At 59.1% G+C, this 12,995-nt stretch overlaps 2 protein-coding genes across 2 annotated transcripts; both read right to left on the bottom strand.

The window, feature by feature from the left end:
- Nucleotides 1-973: 973 nt before the first annotated feature.
- On the bottom strand, nt 974-2,481 carry HSFX4 (heat shock transcription factor family, X-linked member 4). The gene is made up of 2 exons (XM_036100875.2): nt 1,993-2,481; nt 974-1,564 (listed from the first exon to the last, which is right to left on the bottom strand). The coding sequence occupies exons 1-2, from the start codon at nt 2,479-2,481 to the stop codon at nt 974-976; spliced, it is 1,080 nt and encodes a 359-aa protein (XP_035956768.1).
- Nucleotides 2,482-10,874: 8,393 nt separating this feature from the next.
- On the bottom strand, nt 10,875-11,948 carry LOC118541265 (melanoma-associated antigen 8-like). The gene is made up of 2 exons (XM_078064837.1): nt 11,830-11,948; nt 10,875-11,616 (listed from the first exon to the last, which is right to left on the bottom strand). The coding sequence occupies exons 1-2, from the start codon at nt 11,946-11,948 to the stop codon at nt 10,875-10,877; spliced, it is 861 nt and encodes a 286-aa protein (XP_077920963.1).
- Nucleotides 11,949-12,995: the final 1,047 nt, after the last annotated feature.

Genomic DNA, 12,995 nt, shown 5'->3' on the forward strand with positions numbered 1-12,995 from the left:
TCAAAAGTCGGAGAGTGAACAGCGTCCAGGGGATGTTGTGGGAAGGCTGGGAGCCGGCGCTGAAGGAAGGCCCGGGAGGGAGTGGCCAGCCACGGACGGCCCCGTTCACGGTGACGAGGACGTCAGCCTGAGAAACAGAGCACCCGTCCGGCCTCGCAGATGACTCTTGCTCTGTTGTAAAAGCGTCCCTTGGCCCATGAAGTGTGCGTGTTACACACATGGCACGGCTGCTACGTGTGCAAGGAAAGGGTCCTAAATGCAGCACTGATGGAAAAGTGATAAGTTGCGTTGTTTATTTTGTGGGAAATCTTTTGTTGTTGGTTTTTGTGTGTTCCTTAGCAAAGGTTCTAGTGGTTGTCACCTATGAGGATGGTGGGCCACCCCCGCCCGCAGCCCCCACCCCCACCCCGCCATTGACTGGAACGGCCTGTGTCTTCTGAGCTCGACTAAAGGGGTCCTACGTCCCTGCTTTTCGGTGGGCCTCTTTGGAAGGCCCCTGGCCCCCGCGCTAGAAGCACTCAGCTGCTGATCAGAAACTTGCTGGCATCACAAGGGGACCCACGAGGAAAGCCCCTCCTGTCTCAAGCTTCGTGAATGCTGGAAAGGGGGACAGCGCCAAGGTCAGGAGTGAGGCTGTTGTCTCTCCTGACCGGCAGGCAAGGCTCAGGCGACCAGATCTTCCTGGGCCTGCCTCAACACTCCTTAGCCAGCTCCTTGGCCGAGTGGGTGAAAATGCTGCCGCTTCAAAGAAAAGAGGGCCCACGGGGGCCAAAACCGGTCCTGGGCCAGGATTCGCAGCCTCCTCGGGTTTATCCGATGAGGTGTGTGTAGTATCGCAAGTTAGAAAGAACACAGACTCGCCGTTGTCATTGTTTATTTACTCCTGCGGAGTTTTGCTTTTCTTTATTAAAGCCAAAAATAGAGTCAGGGCTACACAATGGTGATTTTTATCTGTCACCAGTGGCCTGTGAGCTTAGGGACCCGGGTTGTCCTTGAAGTGTTCACAGAGTGCACACTTGTAATCTGAGGAGCCCTCCTGCTCCTCGTTCTCACTGGGGGCCTCGTTTGGGGACATGAACAGAAGGGCAGCCAGCAGGATGGAATAACAGCTGTTGTACAGCAACATCACTGACTCAGAATCGGGGTAGGCCGGGGGGGCAGTGGGCAGCTCCCCCGCACCGTCCCTTCCGGCAGTAGCCGGGGGCACAAACATCACATTCCTGGAGGTGCCCTCCCCACTTGGGCCCCCCTGCCCACTTGGGCCCCGGTCTGCCATGGCATATGTGGCTATGCTGCTCAGGGCCCAGATCTCAGAGAAGGCAAAGGCCCGGGTGCCACTGGGTCCCTGAACATTTGGGGCTTCTTCGGGGTCCGCCTCGTCCTCTTTGGTGGATTCGTTGTGATGGATTCGTGGGGAACGTCTTGTCGCTGCTACCTGCTTCTTCCTCTTCAGAGGTGTTGCACTGCTTCCTGGCCACCCGGTGCCAGTTGTCAGGTTACCTTTTCCCTGAATATTCTCGAGCAGCACGGGCCTGTCTCGCTGGAAGTTGGAGTTGCGGTACATCTGAAACGAGAGTCATCCTTTTAGTCATTCTGGAAGGAAAGAATCGTGTTCCCGGCTGCTGCCGCCGTTGCCACGGCCACCGCGGCCACCGCTGGCGCCACCACTACTCCCTGCCCCTCCCCCCCCCCCCCAGGCAGTCATAATGGCCTAGATAATGGTCTAGTTCTACTATGGAGGAAAGGTCCTCTGCGGCTGCCTGCGAGGTTCCTCACGCCCTAGAGCCTGAGCTCACCACCCACACAGCATGCATAGGTTAAGGTGTTCACACACCTATCTGACGTTCCCTGGCTTCTGTTTAGGCATAGAGGAATATGTTAATAAAATATTAATAAGAAATTAAACCCTTTCGGGAGATCCTTCATCTGGGTCTACTGGGAAGCTGTTGGAAGGACAGAAAACGGGGGAAACGCAAGGACTCTCTACGTTACCATCATCCTCTTGTTCCCCGGGGCGTGAACCGAAGGGTCGTCTGGGCGTATTTTGCTGAACCCGTACAGGTTCATTAGGCGGATGAGCCCCTTCAAGCTGTCAGTTTCGAAGATTCTCTCTGGGCCCCTCCGGTGAAGAATCTCCCTCTGGAAAAGGTCTTCATCGATGATCACGGTGTCGCCGTCGTCATTCCAGCGCACGGACGTGAAGGTGTTGTCCTCCACGATGCTCCAGAGCTTCCTCGGGAAGGAGAGCCCGAAAATGTTCTGTCCCACATTGGCGGCACCCAGGTTTGGGGCCTGTGGCTGTGGGTTGTCTTGGGGATCTGGATCTCGGCTCACAGCTGGGTCCTCATGCTTCTCTAAAACCTCCCTGGAATCCAAATTTGGTTCCAGGGAGGAATTAGATGGGACCTCTGTTGCTGCCTCCCCATCACCAGGTGGAGGCAGCTTGACTTGGTCTATCTTGTCGGTACTCTGACCAGCCATGGAGCTAAGTCTAGATCGGGAGCATTTTCACCCCGAGACCATCTCACTAGACTCTCGAGTCAGAAATGCCTTCGGCCAGTACAGGGATGCCCAATATATACTGTTCACAGAATTCTGGAGTCTTGTAGTGGGGCAACCGGGTGCCTGGGTCATCGCCCTCTTTATTTGTCATGTGATGTCACAAAGGTGACTCTGAGCTGGTCTGGAGAGGGAGCCCTGGCCAAGTGTGGGGGAGGGGAGGGGTACAGGCCCCCAGCTTCTCTCTTTTCTACAAGTATACAAAAGTATGGTTTGAGTTCCCCAGGAAGGCTCCTGTCTACAACCAGGAACATTGTTTCCCGGGGCCAGGCCCTGGATGGGTAGAGAAACCACAGTCCTAGGTCCACTCCCACTCCCTGAGGACGTGGGGGGGGGAGGGCGGGTACCTGTTCTTGGCCTCTCTGATTAGCTCAAGGGCCAGGCCCTGGTTAGCCCTGGCTTGGCTACCACCGAGTCTGCCCGGGTCAGATGGGCCCCTGGGAGACTGTATCTCTCAGAAGATGGCAGTCCCTAGCGGTCTGGTTGGCCTAGTCTCAGTTGGTAGCCCCCCTCTTCTTCCTGCCCCCTCCCCCTGCACTTCCTGCTTTGGTCTCTTTCACCTGCTCCTGCTGGTTAGTTGGTCCTGCTCAGATGGGCCTGAACCAAGAGCCCTGTTTTCTTGCCCCTGGGTCAAGTCGTCCCCAGAGTAGGGCTGTGCTAGAGCACGGTGAGAGCGCTCCTCTCGTTCCTCAACCTCAGTGTTACCCACAGCACCTCAGACACACGGCTAACCCAGAGCGCCAGCGCTGTCAGTGAATGGCCGCCTCCTCTGCCGAGCTCGAGGGTCTCCTGTTGAGCTCTGCTTGTCCCCAGATCTCATCCCTCGCCAGATCACAGTGGGATTGTCTTTAGTTTCCATTTCTTCCCTATAGAAACTCTCCTCGTTGCCCGAGATGTGCTCACTTTGGGGACACTTGTGCTCGCCCTTTGCAAATCTCCTCCCGCGGACAGGTGGATTCAGCCTCCCTTGAGGCTGCCTCGAAAGCCCTCTCTCCTTTCTTCAGTAGAGTGGTTTGGCTTCAGCTCTCCCAGATTTCTGGCCACCCGCTTCCAAATTGGATCTCCCTTGGCACTTCCCCTTTTAATTACTTGATTTTGGGGTTTAGCATGTTTTCTGTTTCTGTTGAAACAAAGCATTTCACGGACCCACTCCCATGCCAGCGCTGCTCCCCTTGCCCACCCCCACCCTGACTCCTGTGTCCCTCTCCTGCCATGACCTTGATGGTAGATACCTTGAGTAATGTCATTTGCTCTGGGGTTACTTTTCAAAGGGCCTGTTTTATACAGTCTCACTCCCCAGGAAAACTCCTGCTTGTTTAGCTAGACGTGACCAGAGGAAGCCAATATGCAGTATCTGAAAATAGAGGAGAGTCTGGGCGTGGGATGGGACAAAAACCTAAATGAAAGTCATCTTCACCATAGATGAGAGGATGGGACCGTGGTTGGAGGGATACATGTTCCCTAGCCACCTGGACAGCTTTGTTCTTAATCTTCACTCTGGTGCCGTGGAAAGGCCCCGCCTGCGAGGATCCTAGCTCCTTGAGCCAGCTCTGCCACCGAGGAGGGTCATTCGCCCTCTCGGAGGGTCAATCCTTTGTGTCTAAACAGGGAGCGCCAAGAGGGTTCGAGAGAGGGTCTCCCGAGGGGACTTTCCATCCAAGGGCTGGGACCCTCGATGGAGCCCCCAGGTCTAGAATCGGGCTGGCTTCGTGGTCTTTGTGCTGCTTGACAGTTTACCAAGTGTTCATTCCAGAAGTCAGTGTGTGCTGTGGGGGCCTGCCTCGAGAGGCTAAGGATTTACACGGGAGCTTAAAAAAGGGCCACCGTTTAAAAGCCATTGGTGGCTTCTCAGAAGGGGGCTCCTAGAGTCTCTGGTTAAACAGCCCAGCTTCCTTCAGTTGCGTACCTAAGAATTTTCTCCTCAATGAGCTCTTTAAAGAATGAAAATGATATTTTGCTGGGGCCTTTGCGAGCCCCTGAGCTCTGCTGTTTACTTAGAGGGACTGGACCGTGTGTGTGGGGGGGGGGGAAATGGGGAGAGATGACCAGTCGGGAACCCACGGTCTGGCGCTCCACAGAGATCAGGCAGTGATGTGATTTGACTTGATTTAGGCACCGTCGGGTCCTAAGTCTGGTGTAGGACCGTTGCCTAACGTTCTTGGTCTCGGGTCCCCAAATCTCCCGCTGGGGCTCAGCATCTAGGACAGCAGGCTCATCTTGTCCCCTGAAGAGGAAATAGCCACAGTGCCGTCTTCAGTCTAGTTGAAGGGCATGATGGAAGTTTCAGCCTCCCTCAGCTAAGCCTTCTCAATCCCAGCATTTCACCCCCAGGACCTGTGGCTGCCACTCAAGACAGTCTTTCTTAGACAGCTTCCATGCTCAAGACCCTTGGAGAGAAATGACTGCTCTTCGGTGCTCCAAAGGCCCCAGACGTGACCGGGACGGGTGGCCGCCTTACACGGGGCCAAAGCCCCAGTCAGGCGACTCGGCAGAGCACAGCTGAGGGGGCTGCGAGGACAGCCACCCCGAAGGGACTCGCCACAGCTTCTGCGCAGCCCTGTGGCCATCGAGAAAGGGGCCGAGCGCTGGGCTATGGGGCCCGAGGCCCGGAGCCTCCGCCCAGCGAGCCTGGCTCTGTGGCCTTGCCTGCCGCCCCTGCCTTCGGGCCCCCGTCCTTCAAGCCATCCGTTGCTCCCTGGGTCCCGGGAGCTGCCCCCTTCCTGGTCTCCATGCCCCGCAGGCACCGCCCTTCCCCTGCACTTGGCTCAGGTCCCAGCTGACGGGACTCTCTCAGCCACCGCTCAGAAGGAACGCATCTGTGGCTAGACGCAAGCCCTGAGACATCCATCCCAGGCCTGCCTTCTCCCGCCCCCCCTGGCCCCTGCTCTCACCTTCCCCGGGCCCGCGCCCGCCAGCCCAGAAGCCCTCCGGCGCCTCTCACTCACGGTGTGTGGGGCACCAGCCGCCGCCGCGGTGCCGGCCAGCACTGTTCTCTTACACACCTGGAGCTCCTGTCAGGGGCGGACCCCAAGCTGCCCCCTCCTGTGGTGCTGCCTCCCTGAGGCCCCCCTCTGGGGCCCGGGCCCCCTCAGGGCTCCCCTCCTGGGGCACCCATGTCCAGCCCAGCTCCCACATGCAATCCCAGTCGAGATGCTCCTGTCTCCCCCTCCAGACTAGGAAGGCAGTCCTTGAGGACAGCAGAGACCACCATGTGAACCTGGTCCCCGAAAGTTCTGTGCCCCCCAGCAGCAGCTGGGCGGCCTTTCGCGTCCTGGAAAACAGCTCTGTGTTGTAACGGGGCGGGAGGAGCCGTCAGCGAGGACACCTGCCTCACCGTGGCCGTGCTGAGCACTCCCTGGGGTCTGGGCCATTCACTCGGGACCACGGTCCCTCGGGCAGGTATCAGGAAAGGCCCAGCCGAGGCCGTGGCAGGTGGAGTCAGGGGCCCAGGTTCCACCTGAGCAAGTGGAGCCAGGCCCTTCTGTCTGCCCTGAAGCCATGAAGCCCCCCCCACCCCCGTACGCTGGGGGGACGAGCAGCAGAGGAGGCTTCCTGGTCTGGCTGGTGTCACACTTCTGTAGCTTCCGAGGCTCAGGGGACAATGGGAAGCATGTCCTTAGAGGCTAAACATGGCCCGGGGCCGTCGAGTAAAACGTGCCTTTCTAAAGGAGCCACGTGCAAGCTTGCTTCCCAGCCAGCCTCCCTCCCTGGCTGTACACAGCGGGGGGGGGGGGGGGGGGGGGGGGGGCGGATTCTCCCGGTTCCCACCGGCTTGCCTTTCGGCAGTCTCTCAGACACGTCTCCTTCAGGGACCTTCTCCCACCGGGAGCCCGGGCGTTACAGTCACTCCACCACTGTCTCTCTCTGCTGTGAACTCTGAAGCTTGGAAACAGAACCCGTCTCCTGGTGCTTTCTGCCTCCTGGAGCCCCTGGAAAAGGAGGACCACGTGGGAGGGAGAGGCAGCCTGCCGAGAGACAGAGACTTTGAGAGACTGGAAAAGCAGGGTTCAGGCCGTGTTCCCAAAATGAGCCAAACGGGTCCTGTGTGCGCGGGCCCCTAGGTGGTGGATTTCATCACGGCAGACTGCCTCCCGTGGGCTCCAACGGCCCCAGCACCCAGCTCGAATTTTCTTTCATGTTGACGATTGCTTCAAATGTAGCTCAAAGCGGCACACTTGGGGCCGTTTGGAGGCTGCCTGCTTGCCATACCCCACCAGGCCTCACCCCACGTCTGCTAAGAATACAGAAGAGAGAGCTTTGTGGTTCTCAGACCCCGAGCCAGTCCCCCGAGCTGCTGAGCTGAGCCCCCTCCCCGAGCAGGTCCTTCCCTGGCCTTTGTCCGTCAGCCCACGGGGCCGCTGTAGCCAAACGCCACAGCCTGAGCGGCTTAGGACTACGGGACATCGCTGCTCTCTCTCCTGGTGCTGGAGGGGCAAGGGGCCAGCAGGGTGCCAGCAAGGTGGAGTGAGAGCCCCCCTCCTGGTGCACAGCTGCCACCTTCTCGCCGTGTCCTCTCCTGGTGGAAGGGGCTGGGGAACTCTCCGGAGCCGCTTTTACAAGGCGCTACTCGCATCCACGAGGCTTCCACCTTCTTGACCTAAACACCTCCCAAAGGCCCCACCTCCAAAGGCCATCATGTTTGGTGCTTAGGATTTCAACAGATGTATCTGGGGGAGGGGGGGCGGGACTCACCGAGACCGGAGCACTCCCATCCTGCATCGAGCCCCCCTGACAGTAAGCCCGTGGGCAGTCTCATGCTGTGAGGGGGCTCCCCTGGAATGGGACTCTGTTCAGGCGCCACCCAGGAGAGCCGCTTGTGTGTTGCTGCCTGTCCTGGTCTTGTCCTCTTCCTGGATCAGCCCCCAATCCCTGGAGCCCCCTGCAGTTTGCTCATGAGCTCTTGGGAAATCACAGGTCTGACCCTTAGAGGCTGATGTTGATCCAAGGCGAGGTGCAGGGTTTTTAGCCCAGCTCGGGGGGACGCGAAGGATGGCAAGGCCAAAAAGGCTTGGGAAAGCGTCTGCTCGTCACGGGGACTTGGGCAGCCGCTGTCTGGCCTGGCAGTGTCTCGACTTTCTGAAGGAAAGCCACTGACTTTGTGAGACCCCGAACTCACAAAGCCTAGTTGGCTGCCTTGAACGCTGAGCCCAAACCTGCAAGCGTGCACTGTGGGTGGGCCTGTTCGGCCTCAGCACCAGCTGTGCTGAAAGGAAATCAGGCAAAGCTCCACGAACAGATCTGGAGCTCTGGGATCCTTGCAGGTTTGGGACCCTCCCTCTGGGGGGGGGGGGAGGGGTCCAAATCTGTCCGCATATCTTGGGGGCCGTCCTGGACCCCCGTCGCGGTCCCTTGCAGATGTGCACGATAGAGGGCCTGTTCTCTCCTGCGACCAAGGGAGACAGAGCTGCCCAGGGGCGTGGCATTTCCGACACAGACCAGTGAGTGCACTCCTGACTCGGGATGCCCACGGAAGCCGCACGTCCCTGGGGGGCCCATCACCGGGACCGGGAGGCCTCCATGCGCTCTGCACAGATCCAACGCAGGCCCCTGTGCCTTGGACTCATCGTGCAGGCCTAGCCTGGCTAGTTGTAGTCTGCAACAAGGACTGCTTGCCTGGGCCCCTCGGCCTGCTCCTGCCGCACCCACCAGGTGGGGAGGGTATTCACTCAGCCTTCCCGGGAAGGCCTTGCTCTTTTCTCTCCCCCTCACGTGATAAGCGATCGGGATGAAAAGGGTTATGGACACCTGTTTCAAAAACTGCCAGAAATTCAGGATGTCGTCATCCTGACCACCTCTTGACCCTGATGAGTCTTTTCGGTTCCCTTCTATGACAACGCTGGTCTGTGAAAATGCTTTAGACCCTCTTGCACAGGAGCCCTCCAGACAAGAGGGTCTGGGGGAGAAGAGGGGCGGGGGGACGAAACAATGCAGTTTGATCACTGAACAGACACACTCATTTTGGAACCATGGAGGAAAGACAGGCCCTACACCCGGGACGTGCGGGGCAGGGGGAGGGCTCTGTGATCCTGGTGTTTCAGGAGCGCGCCTGGAAGCTTGCCCCCTCCTGAGGAACGCTCCTGTGCTGCCCCTGGAGCTGCCACAAGGCGGGCAATCGAAAAGGACAGCCGACGGCCGAGGCTGCGAGCAGCCGGACAGCAGCGTGACACAGCTGGGGTGGCTCCGGCAGCGCGGCCACCAGTCACCTCCCTTCTGCCATTCTCCACCCGGACACAGCAGCACGTTCCACAGGGTAAGGGCCCAGTCCTACCAGGAGGCCCACGCCACTCCTGCCCGTCCCAAGCCCTGGGCTGTTCTGGGTGCTTGTGACCAAAAGGCCCTAAAGCAGAGGTTCCCAGGACCCCGTCCGCCGGTGCCCTGAGCGGGCTGGAGCAGCTCACAGACAGGCACACAACTCACTCACTAAGACCCCCGGCTGCTTGCAAACGGATGTAGCTCAGGAACAGCCAGACGCAAGAGCTGCGTGGGCCACGGGATGTGGGCAGGGGTGCGGAGAAGCTTGCGTGCCCTCTGAGTGCGCCCCTCCGCCCACGCCTCCATGTCACCCACCTGAAAGCTCTCTGAGCCTGTCCCTTTGGGGTTTTATGGAGGCTCCCCCACTCAATCGCCATCCTCTCTGCCCTCCCCCGTGGTCAGGGGGTGGGGGAACTGAAAGGTCCCACCCACTAACCCCCTGGCTGGTGCACTTGGCAATCAGGCCCCCTCCCTAGGTGCTTCTCAAAGTCACCTCATGGACATAACAAAAGACACCTTCATCGCTCTCCGGGCTTTGGGATTACAAGAGGGTTTGGGGAGCTCGGAGTCAGGACTCTGGACCAAGACCAAGTATATATGAGAAATGCATTTTGGTCATTGAATGACCAACCATATATCTTCATTATGAATCACATGAGCATACCTGCATTTCACCTATTAGGAATCCTGTTGCCGTGAACATGGGTACACAAAGCAGTTTTGAGACCCAGCTTTCAAGTCCTTAACTGTACGCTCAGAATTGGGATTGCTGGCTCATACAGTCATTTCCATTTCTAATTTTTTGAGGCCCCGTCACACTCTTTTCCACAGCAGCTGTTATCGGGTTACATTCCCACAAAAGTGTACAAGGATTCCGATTTCTGCACAGACCCTACGTTGGAAAGGCAACAAAACTCTCTTTCTTCTGCTCAAACTTTCTGATGCCGTTGAAAGGTAGCAAACACCCTTCCTTCCTGTCACAGGAGAGTGCTCTGTCTTCTCCAGGATCCAATGGCTATTCTCAGAGCAATTCTCCATTTCAGACTATGCTCCGACACCCGAGGTACCCCTTCTCCAAGTAGGACCGCCGTCATACCCCAGCTTCCCGGGGACCAGCCACACAGAAGCAATCACAGGGACCAGACACGCCCAGCCGCCAGGACTCAGGGCATTTCCACTGCAGTGCTCGCCCCGGGAGCCGCACCCCCTCGCCCTGCCTCCGCTTCTTCTGCGGGTCTCAGGACACCCCTCCCACCTTCCTGCCAGGACTGCGGCTGCTAGACACGGTCCCCTATGGCTGGGACGTGTCCTGCTTCTCCTCGTGTCCTCACTGCTCACCCACAGGGCCTTCCAGAGAGCAGAGCTCAGCCCAGGTCTGGGAATCAAGGAGCCAGTGAGCAGGGCTCCCTCTGCGCTGGGAGGACGTTTCCCCCCCTTTCTGGAAGAACCAGGCCAATGCACGAGCACGCGTGTGTGTGCCTTTGGCATTTGCAGAATGACAGACAGGAAGGCATCAGAAGCAAGAACCAACAAACTTTTCCTTTTATTTCTCTATTTCCTGACCCCATCACTTCACTCCTCCTTTCTTTCGCCTTTTCAACCCATCGCTAGACCAATGCCCTGTGATTTTGGTCCGGAGCGCAAACAAGGAGGCAAGGGGTCCCAGATGGTTTCCAGGACATGACAAAACTCTTAACTCTTGAACGGGGTACGGACAACTGCCGCGGGGTGGATGTCACTCACACACTCCGCCGCTGAAACGGATGAAACCTTCTATGGCAAGGAACCCCACAGGACAGCTTCCTCAAGGACACCAAGCTCTGGACGTGGGAGTCATCCCAGGGAACAACCAGCCCCATCCCCAGGAGGCTCCTTGCCCTGCTTTCTTCCCCCAACCCTCCCTGGCCCTGCACTCCTTAAAACACCCAGGGCTCTGTCTTCACGCACACACACAAACACACACAGGGAAGGACCAACAAGCGGCCTCACTTCAAGCCCAGCATCCTGGAGGAGAAGCTGCCGACCCCACCAAAGCCTGGAAAGGGCCTGGCAGACGCGGGGGCTCAGGCCCCCTCTTCCTCATCTCTCGCAGCCCCTTCAGACAGGGCCAGGGAGGAAGCCGGCTGCCCGAGATTGAGCCGGAGCAAATACTCCAGCATTTGCAACTTGCTGGTTTCGGCGTGGGCCCTGGGACCCCACAGGAACTCGTAGCGGGCAGGGTCGCTGCCGGGCACCTGCCGGTACTCCACGTACCCTTCCTGCACCCAGACGTTGGTGAGGAGCTCCCTGGGCTCCCCATAGATGACGTGCTCCTGGCCGGCATACACCCCCATGACCCCCAGCGCTTCCCACACCTGCTCCTCAGGGGCATGGTCGTCCTCCAGGAGGATCACCCCCAGGAGCACCACCAGGAGGCCGGTCTTGGGCATGCCCTGCTCACCGCTCAGCATCCCATCCCAGGTGAGGCCCAGGACGGGGACCAGGATGTAGGAGTGGTCGCCGGGGTCCACTTCCTTCACATCCACGCCAAAGACCTGCTGCATGCACTCGGTAGCTTGGCCCAAGATCACGGGGAAGGCGTCCTGGTCATCCTCGCCGACGATCTCCAGCATCTCTGCCTGGCTGGTCGGCTGCTGGGTGCGATACTTGAGGAGCAGGAAGGCCACCAGGTTGACTACCTTCATGTGGAGTGCAGTTTGGAGCAGGGGCTGGGCCACTTCCGGCTCCAGCCCGGGGCCGGGCCCCTCCTCGATGGATGAGCTGGAGCTATCTTCAGACAGGCTCCAGGGAGTGGCTGCCGCGGCACTGGGGGGGGGGCGGGCACTCGGAGGGCTCTGGGGAGGACTTGGGGACCCAGCGGCAGACCCCTCCTCTGGGGTAGCAAAGAACAGGGCAACATAAGAGGAGGAAGAGGAGGAGGAAGAGGAGGAGGAAGAGGAGGGGGAGGAATAAGAGGAGAAGAAAGAGGGGAAACTGGAGGAGGAGGACGGGGAGGGGGAGGGGGAGGAGGAGTGAGACAGGGCCTCCTCGTCCTCCTCAGCCCCATACAGCTGTGCATCTACCAGGCGCTGGGCCTCTTTTGGGTCCTGAATGTCTTCCTCAAACTTCCGGAGCTCATTCCTATCACCCAGAGGCATGATGACTTATGTCTGGCAGCAGGCACCCGGTGTGGGCAGGTGGGGGCGAAGGGACCCAAGGGCCTGGGAGAGAGACGGAGTGTGAGGAGCCTCAGCTGAGGAAGGCACCCTTGGCAGCTCTGACAACGGTGACTCCGGGTCTCCATGTGGGCACTCTCTGGCCTCACAGGGGTCTCTCCCCGTGGGCCGCCTGTCCTCTAAGAAACTCAAGGGGGAAGTCAAGGGCCTCCTGTGCCCTGTGACCTTAGGACTCCTGCCTCACACCAAAGCCTTCGCCTCCCAGTTCCTGAGTCCCCTGGAGGAGGGCAGGACGGGGCACCTCAGGGTGCAGACTGGGAATGCAGCCCAGGGTCCCCGGGGCAGACAGGAGGGCTGGGTCTGACTCTGTGAGGTCCCCACTGCCGGGGACGGGGGGGTGGTCCCCACTCTGCGCACTCGGGGGACTCACCTCTGCCCTGGCAGGGCCTGGGCCCCACCCCTCTGCTAGCCTGAAGCAAAAGTCTCAGAACAAGACCACACAGCCCTGAGACTGAACAGAAGGAAGTGAGGGTGTCCACATCTGACCACACCCACCCAGGGCCTCCCAGGTTCCTGGGAAGGGGAGGCTGCTGAGTCCTTGACTCCTGCCAGGGCCCAGGGCCCAGGATCCTGCCTCCGCTGACCTGAGCTCAGACCCTCAGCAGACCAAGGCCTTTGCCTCCCTGAGAGCAGGGATCTGGAAGGAAGAAGGGGCTCAGCCAGACTGGCCCCGCCCAGAGTTCCCAGGGCTGACAGTAGGGGCAGGCCAGGTTTCTGGGGGGTCCCCTCCTTGTTCTGGCAAGTGGGGTCCACTCTCTTCCCTCGGGGTCCTCACCTGGGACTCCTGTCTGTCACCCAGGTGGGCTTCCTCAGATAACCTGATGCTGTCCTCTCAGAGCATGGTCCTCGCCTCCCTGAGAGCTCCAAAGAGCCTGAAAAGGCACCTCGGATACTGTGATTTATAAGTAAATATAGGTTTGCTCTTTGTCCACAGTTCCTGGCTCTCTGCTCTCAAACTCTTGGAATTTC

Source organism: Halichoerus grypus, chromosome X, assembly GCF_964656455.1.
Source record: "Halichoerus grypus chromosome X, mHalGry1.hap1.1, whole genome shotgun sequence".
Taxonomy (NCBI): Eukaryota; Metazoa; Chordata; class Mammalia; order Carnivora; family Phocidae; genus Halichoerus; species Halichoerus grypus.